This window comes from Mauremys reevesii, linkage group 20 (genome assembly GCF_016161935.1).
Source record: "Mauremys reevesii isolate NIE-2019 linkage group 20, ASM1616193v1, whole genome shotgun sequence".
In the NCBI taxonomy this organism is placed as follows: domain Eukaryota; kingdom Metazoa; phylum Chordata; order Testudines; family Geoemydidae; genus Mauremys; species Mauremys reevesii.
Window position 1 is genome coordinate 20364618 of NC_052642.1, and position 27993 is coordinate 20392610.

Below are 27993 nucleotides of genomic sequence, written 5' to 3' on the forward strand. Positions count from 1 at the left end.
CAAATGAATATAAACAAGCCAGATGGCACAACTCGCTAGTCTTTCACTTGTGCTATGAATGCTGACCAGAGTGAAAGACTTGGTTGTAAAAATACCCCATAGTTAGGACATCTTTAACCTCTGGTTTGTCTTTATTTGAGGATAAAGCTTTGAAATAGACTGCTATAGCTCACTTTTACCAACAGAGGTCTCTTCTATAATGTGCCAGTACAAGCTGTTTATTTCTATACAATATTATAAATGTTCATTCAAAAAGCTGCTTTTGAGCTGGTTTTGCTTTTTTTGGTAAATTTTGTGTATAACATGGATCATTTAAAATAAATGCATATATGAAAATAAAGACATTAATTGCTGGATCCCACACCGTCAGAGCTTCCAAAGGAGGCATTGCAGTGGTAGGTCTATTTTTAACTTAATAACCTGGACAGAATTAATCAAACATCCAACTCAGTTGACATTGGTTGGTTTGTTTCCCAGTCTTAACATGATTTATCGAATCCTTTTGTCTCTGACTACACTGGATAGACCAGCTACTCATCACATGTTATGGTTTCCCAAATTTGACCTTGTTTTGTGTTCTCTTCTGGCAGCAAGGATGGAGGAGACCACAGTGATCTCACACGTGTTCCTGTCCCAGCCCAGCTGTATAAGTGGTGTGCTCCTGAAGTGATCCTCGAAAAGGCCGCCACAGTCAAATCAGACATTTATAGCTTCTGTATAGTAATGCAGGAAGCCCTAACAGGTATAATTAAAGAGGTTTAGACTTCTGTCACTGAGAGTATGTCTACATGGCAATTAGACACCTGCAGCTGGCCCGTACTGGCTGACTCAGGGTTGAGGGGCTTGGGCTGCGGGGTTGTTTAATTGCTGTGTAGACTTCCAGGCTTGGGCTGGAGCCGGGGCTCTAGGACCCTGTGAGGTGGGAGGGGCCCAGCTGCCTAGAGCTCAGCCTGCAGCCTGAGGCAAAATGTCTACACAGCAATTAAACAGCTCAGCAGCCTGAGCCAGAGTCAGCTGGCATAGGCCAGCTGTGGGTTTCTAATTGCAATGTAGATATACCCTGAGTTACCATAGAGTACCCTGAATACATGAAGTGTCAGTGCAATCTCCTTAGGTGATTGCATACCCTCCTGCAAAGCTCCTTTAGTGATTAAAGTTTTCTTCGTATGGGAAAGAGTTGCAAAGAAAAGAAGACATCACATGTCTTATTTGCATGATATGTGTTCCTTTAACCTTCTGCATAACCTGATGATATTTGGGGAGAAGCTAGGAGCACCCTTTTAAACTAGTGAAATAAACATTGGATTCAGCAAAGTTTCTGGAGGGACAGTGAAGAAATAATACATAATTTGCCTAGAAGTGTTTGTTTCAATGTATCAAAATTTCATTATGGGGTTGTACTAGAACCATTAACCAATGATGGGGGGAAAGTGAGATGACAAAATTGGAGATGGCACAAGATTAGATAGGCTGGTGTAGACTGGAGAAAACTGGGAGGAATTTTCAAGCTGTTACCTAGCTAAATGGGCAACACCATGGCAGATGAAATTCCAGCATGACAATCACCGTTGAATGAAGGAATAATTGGAATTAAAGGTACATGTTGCTGGGATCTAAATTTACTATAATAACTCAGTATAAAGACATAGGCATCATTGTGGAGAAGTTAATGAAAACTCCACATGCACTGCTGGTCCAAAAAGCATACAAAATGTTACGCTCTGTAAAGAACAGGATAGAACATTATACTAAAAATATGCTATGATACAAATGTGTGGTGTGCGCACTTGGAATACTATGTTCAGTTCTGATAATCCTATCTGAAAAATTATATAGCAGAAATAAAAAGGGCTCAGAGAGGGGTAATAAAAATGACAGTAGCTTGGAAAGATTTTCATATGAAAAGAAACTGAAACACTTGGGATTGCTTTGTTTAAAGAGGAGGTTAGAGGAGGAGGTGAGCAAACAGTGGTTGTTTACAGAAGGTAAATGAGGCACTTCTTTCTATTTACCTTTTCTCATAATGCTAAAACAAGAGGACAGTCAATGAAAATGTCAGGTAACAAATTAAACCACATAAAAGAGAATCCTTCTTTACACAGCACACAGTTAACTTATGGAACTCCTTGCCACAAGGTATCATAGAGGTAAAGAGTTTATTAAAATTCTAAAAAGGATTAGACTTTTATATTGATAATGAGAACATCCACAGTTATAGCAGATGAGATGAAAAAAATTATCCTAGGGATAAACCAACAACTACTGAGAGGGTTTAGGAAGAAATTTCCTGTGAGCAAGTTATTCCATAATTGTCCACTAGGGGATTTCTGGCAGCGTCCTCTGAAGCATCCAGTGTTGGCTGTCAAAGACGGGATACTGGACTAGAGGGACTGCTGGTCTGATTTACAGTGGCAGTTGTTTCTGTGATTCTTCCCCTTCCTTGGTTAGGGCCATGCTGTAAACCAGACAATATTTGTTACATGTCTTACAGAAACTCTTCCCTGGAATGGGCTTGAAGGCTCAGGTATTAAAGAACTCGTAGTTTCTGGGCAACATTTGGAAACGGATGTCAGGCTTCCTAACCCGTACTATGACATTGTAAAGACAGGTCTAGCGCCTAAACAAAACGACCGCTCCATGAGTCTTCAGGATATTCGCTATATATTGAAGAATGATTTAAAGGTGACTCTCATGATTGTAGCCATTATGCTTTTAAAATCATATTTGGTTAATCAGAGTTAATTGTCTCCTAGAGGTCAAGTTGTTATGTTTAAGTCTGGGTCTGAGTTTTCTTTTGTTTATTTGGGCAAATCAGTTTAAAATAAAAGCTGAAGACATTGGAATGCCACATAAACTTCCACTCACAACCTTCCTTATGTTACAGGACTTGATTGAGTCTCGAATTGGTCGCTCTGATGAAAGCTCAGCTGCACAAAGGCATGACATATTTCCAGATATAAACATCTGTTTGAGGTCCACATCTAATTACAAGAGGGAAATGCTAGAGCTGCAAGGAGAGGAGATAACAAAGACTGGTACGTTTCTATTCCTGGGGGGCATGTCAAGAGCCTTCACACTGGTGTTTTCTCTTATCCCTCCAGGATTGGGGGACCAATCCTGACAACTTGGCCATTGGCACTCAAACAAATTTGTGCTGCCAGTAGCCATAGGCCAGTAGAAGTTTTAGTAAAGTGTGTCCTATCATTTGGAAGGTGCGACTCCACTGAGTTAGAGCCAAATCGTGGAACTAGCACAGCTGTTGGAAGGAATTCCCATAGGGCTTTGGGGCAAGACATGTTTCCCCTTCTTTCCTTACTCCCCTCTAACAGGTTGCAGAGGGCTGCAGTAGATCCTTGCTATTGCCACCCTCCCTCTGCAGAAGAGAATTATGGACCCACCTCAGCTCTCAGAGCTCCATAGGCTGCAGGAAATATGGACCCATATGCAAAGTCCCCATATACTCCTTTTGCTTCTGTAGTGGAACCATAGGGTCCAGGCTAGATCTGTTTGGGAATTTTCTGTTGGAATTATTTTCTGACAGAAAATGCCCTTTTTTCCATGGGAACATTTCAGTTTTGCTGAAAATTTTTGATGTTTTCATTGGGAAAATTGAAATGATGGCTCTCTGCCTCCCTGCTTTTCTGCCTGTCTAACAGCTTTGCTGGGGGGGAAGTGGAGAGGTGGTAAGTGAAGCTCGCAAGAGCATTCCAGATGAGTAGCAAGCTGAAAAAATTCTTTTAGGTTCTCCTGAAATGGAATCTTTCTGGAAATCCCTTCCCATGAAAATGTCCTATCTTTGACTGGTTTGTTCTGGTCTGGGAGGAAATTATTTTAAAAAAGGTGAATTTTTTTGTGCGAAGTGATTTCCATTTTCTGGCCAGCTCTGATAAAAGTCATTTACATATGTAGAGGAAGGAAAATGGACATTAATTATTAAAATGTGATTCTTCCAGTACTAAAGATCTTGCGGTGCATTTTGAAATGAATAAGGCATAAGCCTAGTGTCCTACCCTCCCAGACCCCATTAAACAGGGTCTACTTTTCAAGATAATGTGTGATGATGATAGAAATGCTTGTAAACAGAGGGGTTGAATGCTGCTACTCAAATAAAAAAAAGATATTTTAAATGTCTAAGCAGTATGTATAATGGAGGCCTAAAAGAGTAGCTTAATATTAACATCTGATTTTTCAGATGGCAGCTTTACTGCACCAAGGTGTTCAGTTTCTCCTGCTGAAAAAGAAACCATTATAGATCGTGAGGGTATAACTTATATTCAGCCAGTTATACAGGATCTGAGCCAAGATATAGCTTCTGAACTCCAGAGGACCTACAGTGTTAGCGAGGTGGACGACAGCCTCTGTAGTTTTGAAATCAATGAAATCTATGCATGTTATCCAGAATTACATGAAGATGTTCTGGAAGAACTAGCTGGAGTAGATCATGCTTTGGAAGATCAAATAAAACAGCAAAATGTAGACAAGGACAGGGCCATCTCCCAGATCCTACCTCCGCTTCCTAAAATACAGTTAGTGGAGCAGCCAAATTCTAGTGAAGAAGGCAGCTCTTCAGAAATGGGTACAGAGTACAGTATAGAGGAGGTAGAGAGACTAAGTGAAGCCTCCGAGTCATGCATGCTGCGCTGTTTGGGAGCAGATGTCAGGGAACGTGTGCGTAGCCCATCCAAAACTGAGCAGCACATCAGCAAATGTGTCCTTAATCTCAAGATTTCTCAGACCTTATTGCGGCAGGCAACAGATTCCCTTTACAGAACAGAGGTGAAATTAGACAAATTAGACACTGTTCAAAACCAACACAAGCTGCTTAAGGAAATCCAAGCAGAGCAAGTTTCTAAGCAGAAGTCCATAGAGAGCTACTTAGATAAAATTGATGATATTCTCAAAAATATCAAGATCCCCTTGTCAGGTGCTGATGCTTTTTTGTGGAAGGCAGTAGGCCCTCCATCAAGGAACTATATACCACCACCACTGCGAGTGCCTGGGGCGCAAAGTGCTTTGGAGGTTGACCATTTCCAGGCTATCTCAAAAGCTGTGAAGGAACCAAGAGCAATTCAGAGTGAGAAGACGGAGTGCGTTGATCAAAGGCGTAAGAATAAAGATGACTGCCAGAATGATTTCAGCTCCAACATGGTGAAGAGTACTGAGGCTCGAATAGTGCCAAACTATCAGGTAAAGGGGAGAGGAGGGTGACTGGCCATATGGCTATTAATCATATAACTAGGTTGTATACCAAGCGGGTAGCACTGACAAGATGCACAGGTCTGGATGCTCTTTCAAAAGACGACACTGGTTATTGCTTATTTGAAGGTTTGTGTACTATACATGTTGTGCATTGAACAGAAAATGATCAGTCTAGTCCTGAGTGCAGTAATGTCTGATTTAAAAAAAAATTTTTTTTTTGCTTTATCAAAATAGTAGCTTTTCATACATATATTTCATCTTTATTTATGGCAACATTCTGCTAACTTGCATCCCATGGAGTCTTGTAATTGATAGTACATGTAGCAAGATCACCTGGGTCATACGTTTAAAAACTGGCCTCTAATTTTGTGCTCATAATTTTTGCATTGGTGTGCACAAATCTGCTTGAACATACAAATTTTAAAGGCTGATTTTGAAGATGGCTGAAAATGCCCATGTGTAAAAGCTTAGGGAGGCCTTAGTTATATTTGCACATACAGTTGTTTTGCTTTTTTATTTATTTGAGTAGCCTTCTGGTATGCATGATGCTTCACAGATACTGCGATCAGACAAGGTCCCTGTAGCTTCATTTAACTGAGACCAATCCAGTGGCACAGTAGAGAAAACATCTTGTCATAAGGTGGAGGGAGGAATATCATGCGTCAGAGCAGGCAGAGAGGGAGAGGTGTTGTTTGGGTTACAGACACCGGAGATGTCGTGTCATGGGGACTTATAGGTGTTTTTGGATGTTGAAAGAATGATTTAACATGTTTAGCATGAAAGTGGTGGACTGTTAGTTTAAAAAAATGGGTTTGAAGGAGGGATATGAGTCAACAGCGTAACACTTGCAAAAAAAACAAACATTATTCTGGGATGTATTAGCAGGAGGGTTGTAAGCAAGAGATGAGAAGTAATTCTTCCACTCTACTCTGCGCTGATTAGGCCTCAACTGGAATATTATGTCCAGTTCCGGGGCTACAATTCAGAAAAGATGTGAACAAATTGGAGAGTCCAGAAAAGAGCAACAAATATGATTAAAGATCTAGAAAACATGACCTATGAGGGAAGACTGAAAAAATTGGGTTTGTTTAGTCTGGAGAAGAGAAGACTGAGAGGGGAAATAACAGTTTTCAAGTACATAAAAGGCTGTTACAAGGAGGAGGGAGAAAAATTGTTCTCCTTAACCTCTGATTGGCAGTTAGGAGAAACTTCCTGATTGTCAGGGTAGTTAAGCACTGGAATAAATTGCCTAGGGAGGTTGTAGAATCTCCGTCATTGGAGATTTTTAAGAACAGGTTAGACAAACACCTGCTGGGGGTGGTCTAGATAATACTTAGTCCTGAGTGCAGGGGACTGGACTAGAAGATCTCTCGAGGTCCCTTCCAGTATTATAATTCTATGATTTATGTACATTTCCATAAGTTGTCTAGCACCAGCAATTCCCAGGAAGCACTTGGGCCCTTTAGTATATAAAGAATCTGTTAGGAGATTTAGAGTGTACTTTGTCCTAATCCAGGGTCTGAACCTGCCACCCTTACTGATGTCAGTAGTGCCACTGAAATGGAGCCCAATGAATAAAGAGTGCAGGATCCAGTCCTTTGTATGCATTTAGAGAAAACTAAGCTAATAATAAGCACATAGTGCCAGGCAAACTCTGGGTCATAGTTTGGTGGCCTGATTTTTTCAGCAATTGCATTCACGTGTGGCTGTAAGACGGAAAAAAAATGTCAACTTGCAACACCATAGAGGAACTGATTCAAGTTCTGGAGGAAGTGGAATCGAGGAAGAGAAATGGTGAGTTCTGTCTGTTACTTCACAAATGACTAGTTACTTCACAGTTTCTAGTCACAAAGAAATAAATTCCTGTAGATTCCTTCCACTAAAACCTCTGTCAAAAGGAGAACCCTCTAGGATTAAAACTGGCATTGAGTTTTTCTCAGCAAGGAAAAAGCCATCCATCCAATTAAGAGCCTTCCATGAAACAGACTCATTGTCAGCTACAGAGCTGACAAGATATCTACCATGAGAGCTTAATAAGGAGTCAGAATCTGTCAGTGCAGAATACCTGTCCCTCTGGGATCTGTGCTTACCAGCCAAGAGGTGAAACAGGTAGGAATTAATGTGATAAATGATATGTCAGCACCTTAAAATGGTTTCAAAAGCTTTTAAGTTACTTTTCTGTAACTTACACTGGAATATCTGTTTGCATATATAACCTGTATTTGGAAATATCAATGTATTGAAAGGGACAGTGCCAAGTGAGTTAGTCTTAAACTGTGAAACTGACTAAAGAAACGAGTCTAGTTTCACTGTCACAGCTCACTGAAGGTTTTTTTAAATTTCCAAATAGCATGTCTATCAACAACTAAGCAGGATGTTTAAAGTTTAATTGTAACGGACCAAGGGATGCACCCCACCCATGTACCTATCCGCTCCACTGATACTGATACTGACTTGGACTCCTTATTCATTCCATGGGTGGCGTACCCGAGCCCACTTATCCACTGATACTTTAAAAACCCTTACACCCCAATCTGGGTCTATGCCAGTTATGCAATATGTATGTATCTTTTCATCCTTGCAAACGATATCTGTAACCCCCCATACCCCAAGCCTGACCCCAGATGTACAGTACCTTCCCTCTCAACCTGTGTATGTTTCATTTCAAACATTTACTTTAATTAAAATGTTTAATTCTGAGGTGCCATTAGCACCACAGGTAAAGGAGTTATTTTCTAATTATTACTTTTATTTCTTGGCCCCTTTAAAGTACAACAAAATAAGTATATTTTTGGTGGATGAGCATATTTTTGTTTGTGTAGATAGCAAGGGCCAAATCCTGGTCCCTGTGTATATTCTGATCCAAAGCTTAAAGGAAAGACTTCTATTGACTTCCATGGGTGTTGGATCAATCCTTGTGATGTGGGTGGTGGAAACTGAATCCTCCCTTTAAACCCAGTGGCAAAGCACAGAGCACCTGTGCAGCCCTTCAGTAGCAGCTAGTGCACACCTCAGCGTTATACTCCATTGTATGCAGTTCCCCTGACCTGGTGAGGTAAGCTGTACTTTGTTCTTTTTATCTCTCTGCACTTGATATTTCCATACAGACATCAAAGTAAATGATAAAATGGAGTCAATGGCAGAGCTGGGAATGGGAATAGAACCAGACACGTGCGCTAACCTTAGAATGACTTCATAAGGTTAAACCAGCTAGGAAAAACCATGTTGCACTAACTTGTTAGGTTTTTTGGGAAAAAAATAATCAAAGAGTAAGTAAAGGTGACCCTATGAATCAAAATCCCTTTGTTAAGGAAATAAACGATCAGACAATAAATGGGAAAGATTTGTAATGGGTCAGAAATAGCTGACATAGTCATATGAGTCACTGCACTCTAGAATGGAGACAGGTTAATAGTTGGGTAGCCAAGGAATTGATAATGGGACCATTGGTATCCAAAATGGAGGTGCCAAGTGATTGGCTGATTGACCTACAGAGTATAAATCTATGACACTTAGAATCATATAGAATCGTAGAAGATTAGGGTTGGAAGAGACCTCAGGTCATCTAGCCCAGCCCCCTGCTCAAAGCAGGACTTGGTGATGAGGAAGGCATAATGCCAAGATTTTTTGGCTTGTCCTTTGGAGATGCCCAGCACCTTGTGGGATCAGATTCTAAAGCATTGGTGGTGTCATGCTAATCCATAATGGGCCTAACTCATCCACTGCATTCTAGGCATTGGGAAATCAATGTGCTAGTTCTGAGGGGTTTTTAGAACCTGTATGGTGTGAGACCTAGGCTATGTCTACACAGTGGACTCTATGCCAGCATGGCCCCTTTGTTTAGATGCAGTTTTTCTGACAGTGTAGGAGCACCACTTCCCCAAACAGTGTTACCTGTGTTGACAGAAGCATCTACTCTGGAGTTTTGTTGGCATAGCTATATCATTTTTTCACACCCCAACCAACATAGCTATGCTGATATAATTTGAAAGGGTAGACTTTGCATCCCAAAGCTCTTGGTGTTTTGCTAACTGGGGAATGGTTAATGATACATTTCTGTATTTATTAACAGAGATTTGTTTGATGCAACTTGTTACAATTTCCTGTAGGTTATTTCCAAAATCAGCATCTGAAATTTATAACACAAGGAGAAGTGAGGAGCGAAGGATGGTGCAGTCAGAATGGAAGAGTGAGTAAACGGCAATGTTGACTAAACACTGGAGTTAACTAACATGTCTGAAACACATTATTAGACCTTCCAATGACTTTTTGTCCCTCATGAAAGAGCTTTATGCTGCTGTTGGGGCTCCTAGAATCCCCCCATATCATCCTGTGTTTAGACCGTCCTAATTCCCCCCATCCTGACAAGCTCCCTGTGTGCCACTCTCTCATCACCCTCTGCTGCAGGGATTCCCTGCAACTCCCTCCCAGCCAGAGATTCTGTGCGCCCCATTCCTTCTCCTCCTCCCATATCAGGGTCTCCCAGTCTCTCTCCCCTCCCCTCTAATAATTCTTCTTTCTGTGTGGAGATCAGTCATTCAGGGTGTCACTCAACCCAGTTAGGAGAGGCAGAGAGGAGTTTGGAGTATTGTTATGCTGGAAAGTGCTAATGGGTGCCAGGAACAAGTTGTTTGATTTGTAGACAATTGTCTACAGGTGCTTGAGCTAGCCACCACTTCACGCGACCCCCCATTTTTTTCCCTCTCAATTTTCTAATTCCCCCCCACATTAAGAGGGGTTTGGCCATTGATACTTAAAACATTCCCTGAAATTTTGGAATTGATCGCATGTGATGTTCAAAAAATATCACTTTACAGCAAGACAGACAGACCAAGAAATGCCATCGAGTTGAGCATAAAGCCTTTGTAGGCACCTAAAAGCAGCCTGATTTTCACAGGTGCTGAGCACCTGCAGCTCCAATCTACTTCATTGGGAGTTTTGAGTAAAAATGGAGTAGGGTACTCGAGATAGAGCCCATAGTCCAGGCGGTTAATTGTCAGGCCACTGGTGTCTTCCTTTCTGTTTTTACTGTGGTTTAAAAAAAAAAAATACTGCGTTTGCAACAGGGACGTTTTCCGTGTAGGGCATCATTCATCTTCCTCTTGAGGAAACACTGTATACTGAATGGAAATCCTGTGTTCCCAGTACATCCAACATGTGTGGGTTCAGCATAACCACATTAAGATGGTGTGAAATGCTACGGGAAATGTTAACCCACAGTTCTTGAAGGAGTAACAAGAACAGCCTGGAATGAATCCAGTGAAGTATATGAATGGGATTTCTCCCTTGTGAGTCATTGCAACAGCTTCTAGATGGCAGTACAATCCCATTCTAACATTCCTTGGTGAATGTGTATGTGTAGAGGTTTCCCCATCAGTGTCTGCAGGATTTAAACTTGCATTAAAAGAAATAGCTTTCTAGCCAGTATGAATGTAAAGTAAAACCTTTTGGCTGTGGCTCTGGGACAGTCTGCAGTCAGCCTGAAGCAACAGAGGGGAAGGACTGAATGTCCAAATTGCAGGTGAGTTCTGCAGGAGGGTACTGAGAGACTCTAGTTTGTGACCAATATTACGAGAAGGTGAACCTTGAGTATATACTTTTTGCCTAGCTGAAGTGAAACAAATGGCTAAAAGAGTGGCGTCTGGGCAGCTGGGACTTCTCCCTCCATATCTGCCGAGTGAATGCACCTCAGAAAGCGAGGCAGAAAGCGTGAAGGAAGCCTTTCCACATATCACCTTCAGGGGCCAGGAATGTGCTGGCTGGCAGAGAAAGGATGGCAGGTGGCATACAGGCGATGGCACTGAAACCCAGGATCTGGGCAGGAAGGATGAGTCAGAGGAGAGTGACTTGGAGTCTGTATTCAGAAGTTTTGCAGGTAATGCTGATGGAATTGGTCTTCCTGCCTTTCCAGTCAGACCGTTATGGTCACAGATGGCATTGCACAGGGAGATTGGAGATTATTTGACTTTTGGAGTGATCATTGACCACCATTGCTTCTAAAGTTGTCCCCTAAAGAAGGTCAGTGAAGAGCATAGACTATGCACTAAACTGAGAAGTATTCACTAAGGGGTCCCTTCCGGGGGAGTACTGAGCTCCCTCAGATCCCATTGGCTTTGATGGGAATTGAGGGACAAAAGCCCTTGTCATGGTAGAGCCCATAGAGAGGGTCACATGCCTATAATTCCCCAGTTTTAATGTCTGCATATTTCTATACAAGTCTACTGGACAGTGCTATGGTAGCTGTCATGGCAGACGGTTAATCTGATTCCTGTAAAAAAAGTCAGATAACCCTCATTTTCTCTCTTCCTGAGCTGTGGTCACCTACAAGTCTGGGATAATCTGAGGTAATCCAGTAGATGCATTGCCATGTTACAGCCAAAACAGATTAATGTGGCTTCATCAGATGCTCCAAATACAGATTTCCCCAGCCTCTGCATTGTATCTGAATTGACCACAGCAGATCTCCAAAGGGCTTGTGACTAGGTCCAAAGGCACCGCTAATATACTCTCCATTTTAAAATTTGTAACAATCAGGGCTATATCTGCACTTCCTAAATGGATTAGCTACTGCTAAATGTGGTGTGGAGACATTAAGAAACACACACACACAGGCCACTGCTAAGTTCACAAAGGAAGTTTTAGCAATCAATATCTAATTGACTGTGGACCCCCACTTGGAGGCTCTGTCCCTGAGATCTCATGAAGAAATCAGGTTGATCGCTTGCGAAAGAGGAATCCAGCTGCTATATGTCTCACTGTAAACTCATGTTCCTCACACCCACACTGAGTAATGACCAAGGACAGGCCTCTCGGCAAAGACACATACACAGAACTGTAGATGAAAATGACTGTGTTTTGTCAGTGAAATAGTCGCACCCCAGATGAGACCAATGACCCGATCCCACATAGGGCAAGCCGTACACAATGACAAATGCCATTAGCAATAGGACAGAGACAGAGTTCTGACTGACTTGTCCTGTGGTTTTGCATTTTATGTGCATGGAGCCTGAGATTTGGTCCTTCTACAATGCGTTGTTGCTGCATAGTGCTACCTTAGATCCTAATATGTTGCTAATTGAGATTTTCAAAAATGAATAATTAGGGACATGCACATGGATGCCATTTTGAAGAAGAACATTTTGAGGACAATCCTCAATGAAGATTCACATATTTGCCTTTATGAATTGGGCATTTAATTGTCATTATCTTTCCATTCCCCAATAGATCATGTAGCTTTACTGCTATTCATAGATTTATTCACATTTATATTCCATCAGTTGCACAAACCATTCAAGCCACATTATTCTTTACATAATAATTGTGTTCCATTCTGACATGCTTCAATTTGTTAGGCAGAAGTTGGCAGTCTCTAGCAAAAGATGAGCAAGCAGAGTGCGGAGCAAACCTTCCTAAAAATTCAATCAGTCCAACAGAAGCTGAGAATCCCTGCTGTGTATGTACAGTAATCCAAGAAATATAATTACTACTAGTAATCTATGAGATTAGTTTTGTGACAGGTAGTTGTATATTTGTTTTGTGTGTGTTGCATACTGAAAAATGAAGGCAGCCAGATATTGCTGATCTTTTAGCTATGAGTTCCCTATGAGTCCTCCATTTGTTGTTTGGGTCTATAAACCACCACGGCAACGTGAGCAGTGGGAGGGTAGGCTGAAATATACAGCAATCAAATGAAATATCTGACATTGAGAATCTAAAGAAACTGGGAGTAGAACAAAAGGTATGTCCAAATCTGAAATTGATTCGTGCTTTTAAAAGTAATTTTCACAGAGTGATGGCAAAGCACATGTATGCCTGCAGTATAGAAAAACTAGGCAGGAATGCATCGCAAAACACCTAGCAGACATTCTTTTTGCATTTAAAGCCCATAGAGAGATGAGATTTCCCCGCCTCAAGTTTGCAATATGTACGTTTATTGTATGGCTCAGTCAATGTTTGATGCACATTTTATATTGCAGAATTACAGGTTTTTTAATACTGTGAAACACCAAGAGCTGTTTTTTATAAAATAAAAATAGTTTCTGCCGTATAGACAGTTATTACAATATAAATACCCCAAAGGTCAGATTTTCCAATGTCTTTAGGCACCCAAAGATGCAGATAGATACCTAGTGGGATTATCAGTTTAGGGACAAACTACCATTGAAATCAATGAGAGTTAGATGACTGATGTGCTTAGTCACTTCAGATGCCTAAATACCTTTGAAAATCTGGCCCTCATTGATTAAATTGCCTAGGTAATAATACTCCTCCCATAAACCCACTAGATTCTACCACCAACCCACCTCCTCCCCAAATGCTTGGGAAAAGAGATGAGCCCTACAGCACGTCTGGCAGACCAACAAGATCTGTTTTACAACATATTTGGGAGGTTTAACAGCATATTAGAACAGTTTAATGAAGGAAGTGACTAAAAACTCCAGGGCAATTTAGGTAGTGTCGACAGTATGTAATTATCCAAGTTGGACTGTTGCCAGGGTTGACAATTATTCCAACAAAAAATACAATTGGCTATTTTAATGACCTTAGGAGGTCTGAAAAATAGTCCCTCTGGCAGTACAGAACTCTCTGACACTGCTTCAGGCATCTGGACTGATTTAGAGGGAAGAATACAACCTACTGAATTGACAGTTCCACTTCTCATGGTACTGGGGCCACGTGTACACTACAGAATTATGTTGACCTAACTTATGTCGGCGTACAGCCACTGCAGTTATTAAATTGTGTATATGCACACTTGGCTCCTTGTGTTGGTGGTGTGTATCCTCATCAGGAGTATGTGTATCGATTGTATTGTCAGTGTGGGGCACTGTGGGACAGCTCCTGAAAGCCAGTAACAGTCAAGGTAAGCAAAGCAGTGTCTACACGGACACTGTGTCAACCTAATTACATTGACCGTGACTCTGCGCTGCTCAGGGATGTAGTGTTATTAATCGGTGCTGAGGGGCACTTATATTGACAGGAGCCAAATTTAAGTGAATATACTTCCGCAGCTAGGTCGATGCAAGGCAGCTTATGTTGGCCTAATCCTGTAGTGTAGACCAGGCCTTAATGTCCTGGTGGGAGGTCTCTCAGAGCACTCCTCTAACATAGCTCCAGCTCTGCTTACCTGGGACCTGATGGGCCCACTGCACAAGATGGAACACTAGCTGCCGGCACAATGGTCCCATAATAGCTGAAGGGATAATGCCAGAGAAATAATGTAAACATAATAGCTGTCCTAAAGGTGGAATTATTGAAAATGAAAGCAGAATAAAAGTTATACGCCTGAGTGAAGGAAGCTCATTGGTTTCTGTCTGAACTTACAATAAAATAACAAACATTATTATTTAACGTTGTTGACTAAGAGTATATTACACAATACAAACATAGTTGTGAAGGCATCATAACTTTGACTTTTTATAACATCTTTCACAGGAACATTCAAGTGAATTAACTCGTTCCCCCAATTCCTCTCCTGACATATCAGATGAGTTTTTCACTCCTGATCCAGATTATTTGTTCTCTCCAGCTGCTCAGGAAAACTCTGAACGAGAGGTAAAAGCAAAGTCTACACAGGAGTAAAATGTATCTCAAGCTTAAGGGCAAATAAAAACACTTGTGGTTTTGTTTTTGTTGGTGTGGAAAAGAGCTATCTTTATTGTGACATCTTTATTGGCAAGCACTTCTTTTCCATGCCCTCTGATAAATCTGTACCCCTTAACAATTAGCCCTATTCCTAAAAAAAAAAAAAAAAAAAAAAGGCATGTTCTCCTGGCTCGTTTTTTACAGGGAAATTAGGGCTTTTGTGTAACTTTAAAATTAAAAACTGTTAGGCTAAGAAATTTTTTTGGCCACTCTTACACTGAGTCCCAGCACTCTTCATTTCTGTTGCATCTTTGGGAGACAGTTTTTATTCATTTCCTAGAGAAGATGAAATTATTTGTGAAGGATGTCAGATATAATGCATGCTGTTCATTATTGCACCTAAAAATGAAAAGCTCCTGAAAGATTTGCTTCTTTCCACACTGATTAGGGTATACATTGTGCAGGGACAAGAGTTCTCCTTTTACAGCTTGCCTGTGAGAAATTTAATTTGATGCATTGTGTCTCTTCAGACCTCAAGTTCTGAAGATGAGTTAGAAGTTACCCAAGAAGCCTGTGTACAGAAACAGATCTCTACTGATACAGGGTCAGGTAATGCTTAGCTTAGACATTCTGGTTACCGTCGCCAGACCTGAGGAAGAACTCTTTGAAGCTCAAAAGCTTGTCTCTTTCACCAGCAGAAGTTGGTCCAATAGAATATACTACCTCACCTGCCTTGTCTCTCTCATATCTTGGGACCAACATAGGTACAATAACACTGTTAAATACATGCTTGTTGTTTGTGTTTCCTCCTTGCAGTGGATACTCCTGTGTCCTTACTTTTGTGGTGCAGGACTGCCAAATGTTGGCAGGCGTAATATTTGGTCAGCAACTTTCCCAGTAGGAAGCTGAAACTGGATTCATTTGGGCCTGGTTGCCTCCATTCCCACTGAGTTTAATGGGAATTGAGGGCGCATGGTATCTTGTAGGATCAGGCCCATACATGGTAATCAGTGAATTATTGGAGTTGTGACGTTTTGATCATACACTTGTAGCACTGCGGCCAGAAATCTTTGTGACCAATTTCTTTTGTACCTATTGCTGAGTTAGCAGCTTCGCATAATGTACTAGCAAGAGACATGGCAATCGAATTAGAGTTTTTATATCTACGCTAATATTCTGATTACCAGACTTCCCTTGGGGGTGAGACCTGTTAAATCTGAAATAATATATCTGGAATGCAAAGAAAAGTATTGTATGTCTGTTCTTTTGTCAGTCCTTATTCAATGAGGATTTGTAAATGTTTCAATATCTTCAATCCCCCATTGGCAGGATGGCTGGCAGCTGGAATATGTTTATGAAAATGCATCTTTAAAAATGCATTTGTCTCTTAGAACAACCAAGACAGAGGTCACAAGAACTGAAAATATAATAAAGTTGTAATTTCCTGTTCAGTAAGTTATGTCTCACCTTTTTATTTGAAAACCCAATAACAGGGAACATTTGCTATTTGTATTCAGGAGAGAAAATATCTATGTGCAACGCAGCAGTAAAAGGCCTTGGCAGTAACGAAGTGGGAGTGAATCAAGTCAACCATACTCCTGTAGCCAGGTAGAAAGACTTATTATGCCACTTCAAACAAAAATTAGGTTATACAGGAGATGCTCTCTCTTTATTAATCCTGCTGAAATACCTAATGCTCAAATAAACTGTCCACGGTGTTTTTTTAAAATGGTGATCTATGTATTTTCTAGCCAGAAAATATTAAAAGTGCTTTCACAAGCCTGATGGTTGAGGTTTTACCTTTTACTGTGTTACCATCCATGTCTTTGCTTAATGAGGGAGTTATGATTAAAAGAGGAAAAATAATTCTATGTATGTTAGATGTAGTACATATACTGAAATGCCACCATCTTAAACAGACTAATGCCAGGTAATTAAGATCAAGAGCTCTTGCCATGTGTTGTGCCTGAGTATTGCAGCGCAGGTGGCACTGTTTGTTATTGTGGTCGTGCTAGATGCTATAGAAACCTGAAGAGAGACATGGCTCCGGACCCACAGCTCACTATTTGAAATAGAAGGAGGTGTGTGTGGTAGGGGAAGGATGCAGTAGACGAGCGCAATGGACAGGGGTTTGTTGGTTCATGTTCTTTTACTTGGTTTAATACATTTGAAATGTGAAACTTCTGCAACCTGTAACCACCTGATAAATTACAAACAGAGGCACAGCCACAGCTTGGCTTTTAATTGGAACTGTATTGCTGTGTTTTTATTTACATTTCAAATAATATTGCAGTGGCTCCCAAGGCTTTGCTGCCTGAGGACCTCCTGTTGTACTTCATCTCTTACTGGACTTGCCAGGAACAAGTCAGACCCTATTCACAGATGGCAATTCCTTGCTTTAATCCGCATCCCGGATGGAGCTGGGTATGGGAGGGGAGTGGAGTGGGCAGGTAAGCTCGGGCAGAGACTCACTCCACCTGAAGTAGTACTGCATTTTGCACCAGTTTGCTGTTTAAGTAACTAGCTGGGCAAGTTTGCTGCATAGTAGAGAGCATGTCTTGTACAGGACACACTGGTCAAAAGGATTGTACTATAGTACACCCCATAAAATCCACAAAGCTATGCAAAATAAGGGAGAGTTAATGTGTGGGTATGTGGGGCGCAGGGAGGTAAGTCCATATGCAATATCTCATTTGTATACACCGTTTCTCACTGCTGGGCTGTTACTTGGAATGATTCAGGCTGGGTAGGGGCCTTATTCAAGGATGACTCAAGAAGCTTTCTGTCCCCTTCTGCACTTTCATGGAGTAATGGGGTGTAGCTAGTGAATGTAACAGCCAGTGGCAGCACAGCTTCTGTGGGAGGGGAGATCAAGAGTGTGGTGCAGGGTGCAGAGGTGCACAGAGGTCACAGGGATGGTTTCCCTGCCTCCTCTGTGGAGGTCCACTTCTCTTCCTCTGGATGGGAGGAGGCAGAATTTGAAGTAGACTTGTCCATGACCCCTGTCTGTGGTTAATAGCTCAGTGTTTGGAGACTTGTAGCCATGTTTAACTGTCAGGTGGGGTGTTTGTTTCCATTATTCTCATTTATTTATATTACAATAATATATAGAGGCATCAGCCAAGATCAAGGCCCCACTGCACTAGGTGTTGTACATATACCTAATAAGAAAGAGTCCTAAAGAGCTTAGAATATAGAAGAGACGGACAAAAGGTGGGGAAAAGGAAGTAACAACAAGCCTTACACAAGTTTTGATTTAATTTTCAAATAGTTTTGTTTTGAAACGACTGGCATTTATAATGCATACATTGATTGTGTAAGACACAGTACAGATTCATATCTACTGTGTACATCAGCTTTTCTCCTACTCCTCTATACCTATGCTTCAAGACTTTAAGCAAGTTCTGATTTTGATGAGCTTCACACTAGCCCCACAGAGCTAGTCTTTTCAGTTTCTTCGGTTTCCTTTATGCTCTTTTTTAACGTTTATTTTCATGGTTTTCCAAGAGAATAGATGAATATGTGCTCTTAATTTTTTCTCTTTCCAGTGCTGAAGTATCACAAGAAATGATATCTAAGGAGACACCGAAAGAGTTCAAAGAGAAAGATATGTAAGGACACATATTGTTTCATAGTGAAACTGCAGCAAATCAACCGTTACCATTATAAGATTTTTCTGTTTATATAAAGTAAGAAAATGTGATGTTCAAATTCAGAAATTAAAAAACAGGATGCCATACAAATTGTAGAGATAATATTTCATCATGATAAGCAGGGTGGGTAGGTACAAAAAAATCAAACATCTACAGTAGACCTTAGCTTATTTCTAAGTATTTTTATATTCGTGAGTAATTAAATTAATGAAAGATAATGTCAGTTGGGTGTTATGCATAGAAGTGCAAGTATTAGGGAATCACTGTTCCTGCTGAACATATTAAATTGAAGATTCAAACAAAATAACTTTAAATCATTAGTTTCCAGTTAAATACCTTTCACAAATATATATCCCAAATAATGTGATGGAGGTTTTTAACCTATTATTTTGGTAGGACAGGAACACTTGGCAGAATGGACTTATGGACTTTGATTTTAAATAGAAAAGCGAACTTCTTGAAAAAAAAATATGGGTGAAAGTCACATGTAACTTCTGAAACAATGGTCCACAGCTGAAATTTCTCTTCTGAACAACGACGCCTATTAAAGCACAGTCTTAAGGGGAAACTTCAGAGTATAGCTGGTGGGGATTTAAAAGAGAACTGGATAAATTCATGGTGGTTAAATCCATAAATGGCTGTTATCCAGGATGGGTAAGAAATGGTGTCCCTAGCCTCTGTTTGTCAGAGGATGGAGATGGATGGCAGGAGAGAGATCACTTGATCATTGCCTGTTAGGTTCACTCCTTCTGGGGCACCTGGCATTGGCCACTGTCGGTAGACAGATACTGGGCTAGATGGACCTTTGGTCTGACCCGGTACGGCCGTTCTTATGTTCTTATAGGGATGTTGGGTTCCTCGGTTTGGCCCTAGTCCTGCAAGCACTTAAGCCCTCAAGAAGACACCAAGGTCTCTTTAGACTATATGTGTGTAAGTTTCACTTGGAGGACAACTAAAGCTGCAAGAACCAAGAGTGCCAAACTAGTCTCTGTTCCACTGAAGTCTCTTTTGTTCGTTAAGTCTTGAGATCCTTTCCTGAGCTGTGGAGACAGTTTTGTTAGCATTCTCTTGTAGAAGGGTAACCTACTACTGAGCACCTTGTAGATCAGAATTATTGCAGGGAGGAGGTTTTGAAAAGAAACTCAAGGTCGGTAGCTTAGTTATCCTTTCTCTTTCTAAGCTTTTCTGGATCTCTGGACTAGGTATTCTGTAGCCTTTTGAGAACTCCTCATGCAGTTGTCATAAGGAGTCTCTCACTTCCCTCTAGAAAACCAAACAAGATTAAACAACTCTAAACAACATTCTAGAACCTGAAAGTTGCATGATGTAGTAACACAAAATGTGTAAGGAGGTAACAGTTAAAAATAGATCTTCTAACCATCTGACTCTCTTTCACTATCAATCCTCTAGATCATTGACAGATATTCAGGATTTGTCCAGTATTTCATGTGAGCGAGAGAACTCTTGTAAGGATATAACTTGTAAAACACCCAGAGTGAGTCATGCACCAACTAGTGTCAGCACTCCACTCAGCCCAGGTAACTGCAGAGCGAAGAGGATCAGAGAATTACTCAACCCTTTGGGGCTAGGAGTCAAGATTTCCACTACATTTTGATTATTGAGCTTAAATGTTATTTAAAAAAATAGCATTTTGCTTTACCTTGCTCCATATTCCTTAACTCAGTATGTCTATCGGTTGAGTAGTCAAAGATTCATGAATGGGTGTCCTCGTTGTCATTGATGAATTGTAGATCCCAGTCACAATCAGCAATAATACCACTGAATTTCAGTGTAGGGAGCAACTATTGTGCGCAAAGATTTTTTCAAAGTTTGGTATGCAACAACATATGTAAATTAACCATGCAATTACATGCCTGATTTCTTTAAAAATCTGACTCTGTGTATATTAAAATTCAACGGCAGCTTAGTTACAACAAAATAAAAGAAAAGTCCACATGGTAGCTTTTCTCTCGCCTTTTCTTCACAGGAAAAAAAGTGTTATCAACCATCAAGAAATGCAGAGACTGCCATGAAATTCCCCTGGATACCTCTTGTTGGGCTACTCAGGAGACTTCCCTAACAGTGTCTAGTAGCTTCATTACAGCCCGTGAGAAGGGAAAGAACTCAGAAACCCCCTTCCTTTCTTCAGAAACCTACTTCTCTGGATTGACTGAGCCTGTAAGTGTAGGAAATTGTACTTCCTTTATGCCAGCTAAATTCCAAACTCTTTCCCCTCTCATATATTTTCAAAATGCCTTAATATAATTGCAAGAAGTGATACTTATATGGAGTCATATAGTTTTGTAAAGATTCTAGGTTAAATCCCAGCTCTGTTGGAGTCAATGACAAAACTTATTGACTTCACGGGGCTCAGGATGTCATCCTCTATTTTTAATAAGAATATTAATATGCTTTGTATGTATAATTGTGTATGATAATATCTTCAAACATTTGTGAACCCAAAATAGGCTTGATATGCTATGAAGGACATGATAAAATTGAGAAAGTAATTTGTTTCATCTGTCTTATTTTTTGGTATTTTATTGGTAGGCAGGAAATCTCTCACTCCTCAGTGCAACTCACCCATCAATGTCTCACACAATTCAGCATATAGAAATGCAAAGAGGAAAGTATAATCCTACATTGAATCTGAGCTCTCCTATAAATTAGCTGTTATATTGCTTGATCTGAAGTGCATTGAGCAGTTTGTTTGATCAAGAATGAAACGGAATTCTTGGTACTAAGATCAGTCCCTTCCTGCTCTCAGTCCAAAGACTTGTGTGCATGTAGAAGATGGTATCTCAAAAGATATCAGTATTGTAGAGTTTGCAGCTGATGTGTAAATCCCTTGATCTTTGTCTTGGTGAGGGTGAAAATTACATCTGCTCAGAAAGAGGTGGGAGTTTTCAGATTTGTAAATTTCAAGTTACACTTAGGAAGGGTGTCTTAAAATGGGGTTAGGGAAGGATGTGCAGGCAAAGAAGAATGGTTTCTTAAGAAACAAGTTACAAATTGAAGCATCCTGGGCATAAGGGTAGTTTGGATGTTCACAGCATTCAGAAAACCATTATATTAAGGGGTTTAATTTGTCCTTTTACTACATGCATAGGATTGGTGTTACATTATCAGTTCTGTTGTGTCAAAAAACCTTCACTGTATAGAGACACCATATTTCCAAGGAAACCTTATCGTTTTCCACTGATCTTTTTGGAGCTGAAAATACTCTGGTGCCAGAACATTAGTTTGACTGCTATTCAAGAGGATTATATATAAACAGTTGCCTTAATGCTTTTCTTATAGTTATTCATTGGGGAAGTTGCCATTTAAAGATTAAATTATGGTTTGTTCATCCAGAACACTGTGTTGGGGATTTTCTAAACCCTCCTTATAACCCATGCACAAGACCCCAAGACTCTGTCTCGCAGGCCCAAGTGAGTTGGCTTGGCTTGGCATAAGCAATAGGCCTAGCATTAAGTTGGCTTAGCATAAGTAACAGTAGGCTACTATAGACCAAGTGGAAAATTTGTAATAGTATGATATGGCGTAATTAAAGAGGCCTATAGAAAAGGGGAACCAACGCCTACTGATAATTGTGAAACATGGCCTAGTAAAACAGCATATTAGCAATGGAAAATTAATAAAGAGTCTTGTACAATGTGAAGTAGTTGTATTGAGCAATTTGGTAAACAATAGATCCAGACCCCACCCATAGGGTCAGAAGCAAACTGCATCCTAACCCCTGCCTTTCAGGCCCAGGTCTGTTAGCAAAACCCAATTGCTATATAGAACAAAGGTTAACTTCTGCAATTCTTGTCTGTCTATATCAGGGGCATGAGGGGGGGGGGTGATGAAGAAACCAGAGAAAGGAGGGGGAACTGGGAAGCTCAGCTAGAATGCTGAGCCGGTCTTACAGGCAGGCAGACTACCAACGAAACTGCCCAGAAACAATAAAAGGAAACACCATGTATGAAAAAACTGAAGTAGCTTGCAAATGTCACAACTGATACTCCCAAATAAGGGTATTTTAAGTAAATGCTAATTTGCGGTTTTAAACTTTATAAGCTCGGTAAAATTTGTAACAGGCAGAGGGGAGTTTTAACCCTCTCCCTGCATGCATGCTTGTACTATAATAAAAGTGCCTCAGTGTGTCTGACCCAAAATCAAAGGCGTGGTCAATTTTTCCACGACAATTTGATCCACAGATGACATCCCTGGATCAGAGGAGCAGTTCCTTCCAACCCCAGGGCCCATCTGAGAGGTAAGAGACCTTTGAAATCTCTGATATCAGGGGCTTGGGAGAGGACTGGTCCGTAGGCTCTGGCTGGGGTAAGTCACAAGCTGGATCCAACCTTGGGACATGGTCAGACACACCTGAGGCCCTTACTTAGGCCTTGATAGACTCGAGCTGGGGTTTGGGAGGAACGGGTGTCTAGTGCAGTCCAACCGGGCTGAGCCTTGCCTCGGCCCGGTGTTCAGGGGTCAGGTTGAGGCTGAGCCTTGCCTCGGCCCGGTGTTCAGGGGTCAGGTTGAGTTCAGGGGTCACGTGTGCCGGCAGCCCCTCGGACACGCCTTTTGGGTCCGAAAACTGATCGCCTATTAGAGCTGGGCGGCCACTAGGTTGGGAGGGACCAGGGTAGTTTCCGCCCTGGCGAGCTGTGTGAGGCCGTGCGGCCTGTGTGCGTGTATAAGGCCGAGCAGCCGGTGTTGTTGGTTGTGGAAAGCAAGCTCCACAACCCGCTTGAAGAGAGATTGAAAAGCTTCCTGACTGGCAGGCTTTGGTAAGTGGCTAACCAGTCAGGGTGCTTGTGTGTTCCCTATCCTGTGTCCCCTACTCCTCCATATCCCCATGGCCCTGTGACCGCTCTTTGAGCACTGCCTCCTTCCTCGGAGAGGAGGCTACTGCAGCACCGTTGGCTTGAAGCTGGGTGCCAGGGCTGGGAGGGGGGACGTGGGGGGACCGGTTGTTCAGTCAGCCCGCCCCCTTGTCCGCTTTCCTGTAGGTTCGCCAGAGGAAAATGCCTGGGAACCTGCTCCCTTGTGTTCCTGCCATGAAACAAGGGCAGGCCGAGTTGGGCCATTAGTGTAGAACTGTGGTAACCCCGAGTTAGCATCCTGGTGTGATTGGCTTGAGTGAAGTGTGCTGTGGTGAGCATGGGGCCAAAGGATCGAAAGTCCTGTGTAAATATTTAGAAAATGGAATTGGTATACCAGAAATGATCCAAAACTGCAATTTCCCCTGAAGAAGTTTTGACCTGACGGGATTGTACACCTCAGGGTGCACTCCTTGTCAACGCCATGCCTGTATTGTGAAGGTTGTTTTGTGTCGGTTATAGGTTTGGGGTTAGAACCCGAGGTAGAAGTCGCTATGAACCCTGGGGAAGTGAGTAACCCGAGTGGTCCTAGAGAATAAGGTTGGCCAAGGCTCCCGTCAGCAATAGGCAGACAGTGGAGGGGCCGTAAAACTAGCTGTCAGTAATTGAAGCTAACAGCCCGTAGATGTGCCAGTGAATGCTGAAATAATTGAGCGTTACACCCTGACTGCTGGTGAGAGAGGCAAAGGGGTGTGATGTGTTTTGTTGTATGTTTTGTCCACTGTGCTAGCATGTCTGTTAAGTGTTTTATAGTTAGCCCTTTGGGGATGCCTGTCAGCTAGGTTGTAATTGTCTGCCCGGTATCCGTAATGGAATCTAGGTAGATTCCCATGCCAGAGAAGGGCACTCCTGCCACGTATATATACTCATATTATGGTCCTAGAAAGTAGGCAGGGAGCTGTTGCCTGGTCTCCACTGGCCCCGAGGGGAAGAAATATCAAAAGATTTGCTTTGTGAATTAAATTGTGCAATCTGTTGTACCCCAAATGGTGTGTATCTGGATGTGTCTGATCCCGCTCACAATGAGGTCCTGGCAGGTTTTCAGAAGGACACTCTGAAGGAGCAGACTGACCCCAGCCCTTCCTCGTTGCAACAGGAACAGCTGGTTAAAGTCTCTCCCTCCCTGTGGGCATTGTGAGCCGATCATGCCAACCGGGTTGGGCACATTGGGGCTGCCCAACTGGCTGAAATTTGTCTAAACCCAGCAGGACCACTTCCCAAAGTGTAGTAAACCCTCTCTCAAACTAGACCGAGAGAGGAATTTTACTGTGCTGTTCATGCTGTTGTTTTCAGTGCTGAGGGGTTGTCACCGGCTCAGAGAAGGATTGTATTAAGTCTAGACATATAAAAATGTTATTAATAAATAATATGCATCAAAATGTGATGTGTGTATGTAAATAGATAGATGGGGGTTCTCCTTGCTAAATTGGTAGTGAAACAATGCCTGTGCCCATGAAAAGAAAAAATGTAGCAAGAAAAAGGATCCATACAAGCAGGCAACCGCAGTTTGAGGAAGTTAAAAGAAGGAAAGTTAAAAATTAACTCTGTAGTTATTGGAGGAAATTAAGCAATAAGACTGTCTGTGAATAATCCAGGCAAGAGGTTATATAAGTAAAAATCATTTGACTATAAAGAATAGTCAATTTTGTTAAAAAACACGTATGGTGGGTACAATCTTTCTTTTATAATAAATTGGTGTTGTTTGGGGTGTGGGGAAACAAACAAAAAGAAACTAGTGTTAATTTTGGTATTTAATATTTGATCCTTAAGGTAATTTAATGTGTTATAAAATTTTGGTAGAGATTTTGAATCTGGTTTGGTAACAAATAGCAAATAGAAGCTGTAGTAAGAACCCCACACTAAGCCTTAAGGTGGCTCTATGCAATCAACGGTTATGTTGTCAAAGAAAAGCCAAAATGGCTTGTGTTTTCCATTTAAAAATCAACATGTATTTAAGAACAGAAGTTAAAAGGTAGAAACCATTAAAACCTGACCTGTCTATGGAACAAATACAGGAAATATGGGGAGTAATTTAAGTAATTCCTCAGTTTTGCCTGCAATCAGTAAGGAAAATTATTTAGATTAATTTTGTTTGAATGTTGTAATTGTAAGTATGTGTTAGTTTTAGTAAAGTATTCTCTTGTGAAAAGACAAATGCCAAAACTGCTGTAAAACTGTGAGTAGCAACAGTGATTATGAACTTAATGTACTGAAAAAAAAATTATAACAAGTTGTGCAACTTCATAGATCTAGTATGGTTAAATGCCTTTTGAAGGCCACTCCCAATTGAAAGGCCAGATTAAGCTTTTATAAAATTTATACCAGGGCACCCAATGCAACTATCAACAGTGCCCTGCTGGCTTTGGCTCAGATGGACATTCATTTAATAAATAACACAATGCTTAATTATTGCAAGAGACTAATGAAATGTGTTAGGTCTTTTATATATAATAGCTCTGCTGCTTGCTGGAACCAGAAGGCTGAATCTACATGGAAGTCCACCAGTGAGAAACTACTCTGGCCTCATTCTGAAAGACCCTTATCAAATCCTGTTAATTACCAACACTGCTGTGAAGTGCCGAGAACTGACTACCTGCCCATGTTTCTCACTGTAATGGCTCTCCGACTGATGAGCGGTCTATCTTTCCTTCTGGCGTTGTTGCTCCTTCTAGACAACAGGAGTAAAGGACAGGGTAAAGATGTGGCAACTTTTCCTTTGTCTGCTGACAAACCCACTGAGCCTTTGAATCTTACTAAGAACACAACCTTTCCACCTGAGGACATAATAAAGCCTCCAAGCAAGCAAGGTGATAGTGCTAGCAACCTCTCCCTTGCTGCCTCACTGCCGGACAGCTAAGTGAATTAAGACTACGAAATCTCGAGAATAGCTTTTGAAGCTAGCCAAAACTACCTGAAAATGAAACTTGTAGTGTTCCTCAAACTCTCCTCCTTAATGAACTTAGGGTGGGATGGGGCTGATGGAGCAGCTAGATGGTAGACTTTGTTGCCTTGCTTTGCTCATGTGACCCATGGTTTGGCCCACGTGAGCAAAGGAGGGATGATTACACTGGTGTCACGACACTAGTAGTACACAATAGTGGTAAGCCAGTCCGGACTAACCGGCAGCTCACCCCACTCTGTGGGGCCTGTCTGTGAATATCTGGATTGACTTTATCAACATGCCAAACGGTTGCTCATATGAATATGTGTCTGTATAGTCTCTGGATAAATTGGAGCCTTGCCTTGTGCAGAGGCTGCCTCCATCACAGTAGCAAAGAAATTGTTTAGGGATTTTTATTCATGATTCGGTCTCCCTGTTTCTATAAACAGTAACCGAGGTATCCACTTTATGGGTCAGGACATGCAGCAAGTCTGCAAGACTCTCCACATTGAGCAGCATTTACATTGTGCTCACCACCCTCAGAGTGTAGGGGCAGTGGAATGGGAAACTTGCAGACAAACTAGCCAAATTGTGTAAGGAAACAATCTTTGAAATAGATGCGTTTATGATAGGTAGATTAAATGCAAGTTTCTGGAATCTGCCATGATACTCATGAAAGGGTCCCCTTTGCTATTTGGTTACCTATTTGGTAAATAACCAAACATATATCCACAGAACTTGTCTGTTTTCCTGCCTAGAGGCCATTCCTGTAGCAGATAACATCACCTGTACCTTATTATAGTATTCTCCCTCTCGTACTACAAACCCAGAGGCATCGCAGGAAGTTGTCCACGTATATAACCAATAGCTGTGGTATAGCCCCTATAGAAAAGAGACCCAGAGGGATTCAAATAAATTATACTTAATGCCACGTTAGGGACTATCAGGTTTACTTTACCGTTAACTCACTTTCAAATTGCCGCTATTTATCCAAGTATTTGTGAAACCCAACAGCCTGAAGGTAAATTGGACCAACTGGAAAAGTATACCCAGTCTTATTACTGTGTAGGCAGGAATGGGTGGATTGCACGTTATTTCAGCCCTTAGTTCTATGACCCAAAAGGTATTAAGAGGTGGTATTAAATATCACTGATGCTGGGAAGGCATTGCAGTGGGATCTGGCATGTTTGGGATTTCCTGAGTGACCAGCTAATGGCCATTCAGAGTGATCTTGAGCACCAGGCTAGGCTACAGACATCTCAGGAGTACCATCTGACCTGTGGTCATGGAAGCATAATTGGAAATTCTCTGGGCAAAAGTGTGTGCATTCACAGTACTCCTTCCAAGCATATGGACCAGTTAAAGAAAGTGTGAGCTTCCACATACCGAATCCTGCCAGGCCCGTGGGAAGGATGCATATGAGATTGGGTAATTCACCAAGACATTTGGGAAATTAAGCCACCTGATATGCCTAGCCAATTCATAGTTAGTGCTCCTGAAATATCAATATTTGGATTGGGATAGGTAACCAATGGATGCTTTCCCCATTAGAACCCCCACAGCTTCAGTGTGTATGTAAACTGAAGCCAGGAGAAGTTCTCACAGTTTTGTTAGAAGAATATAGAACAAGAAACTATCCTGACAGGACACCTGCTTCTTTAAGCTAATGATAGTTGTGTGCTTATAGAGACCACTATTTACAAAACATACATTTGATCTCACCACTGCTGCAGACAGACATATATTAAATTGGCCTAAAAGAGAAATTTTACAACCAGCCCTTTAGGCTTAGATACCCTTTAAT

At 41.4% G+C, this 27993-nt stretch overlaps 1 protein-coding gene across 10 annotated transcripts in view; it reads left to right on the top strand.

Annotated features, from left to right (window-relative positions):
• The window catches only part of TEX14 (testis expressed 14, intercellular bridge forming factor), a 105036-nt gene that overhangs the window by 61124 nt on the left and 15919 nt on the right, over nucleotides 1–27993 (top strand). For 8 of the 10 annotated variants that reach the window (XM_039508354.1, XM_039508351.1, XM_039508352.1 and 5 more), the window contains 14 exons: nucleotides 591–742; nucleotides 2492–2682; nucleotides 2885–3035; nucleotides 4193–5187; nucleotides 6887–6993; nucleotides 9309–9388; nucleotides 10808–11074; nucleotides 12552–12652; nucleotides 14635–14754; nucleotides 15315–15393; nucleotides 16302–16392; nucleotides 18333–18395; nucleotides 19848–19975; nucleotides 20425–20615. In XM_039508354.1, coding sequence (XP_039364288.1) covers nucleotides 591–742; nucleotides 2492–2682; nucleotides 2885–3035; nucleotides 4193–5187; nucleotides 6887–6993; nucleotides 9309–9388; nucleotides 10808–11074; nucleotides 12552–12652; nucleotides 14635–14754; nucleotides 15315–15393; nucleotides 16302–16392; nucleotides 18333–18395; nucleotides 19848–19975; nucleotides 20425–20615 — 2716 coding nt within the window. Of the gene's footprint in view, nucleotides 1–590; nucleotides 743–2491; nucleotides 2683–2884; nucleotides 3036–4192; nucleotides 5188–6886; nucleotides 6994–9308; nucleotides 9389–10807; nucleotides 11075–12551; nucleotides 12653–14634; nucleotides 14755–15314; nucleotides 15394–16301; nucleotides 16393–18332; nucleotides 18396–19847; nucleotides 19976–20424; nucleotides 20616–20987; nucleotides 21766–27993 lie in introns of those variants that run through there. The other 2 variants (XM_039508361.1, XM_039508359.1) reach the window with 2 other exon arrangements.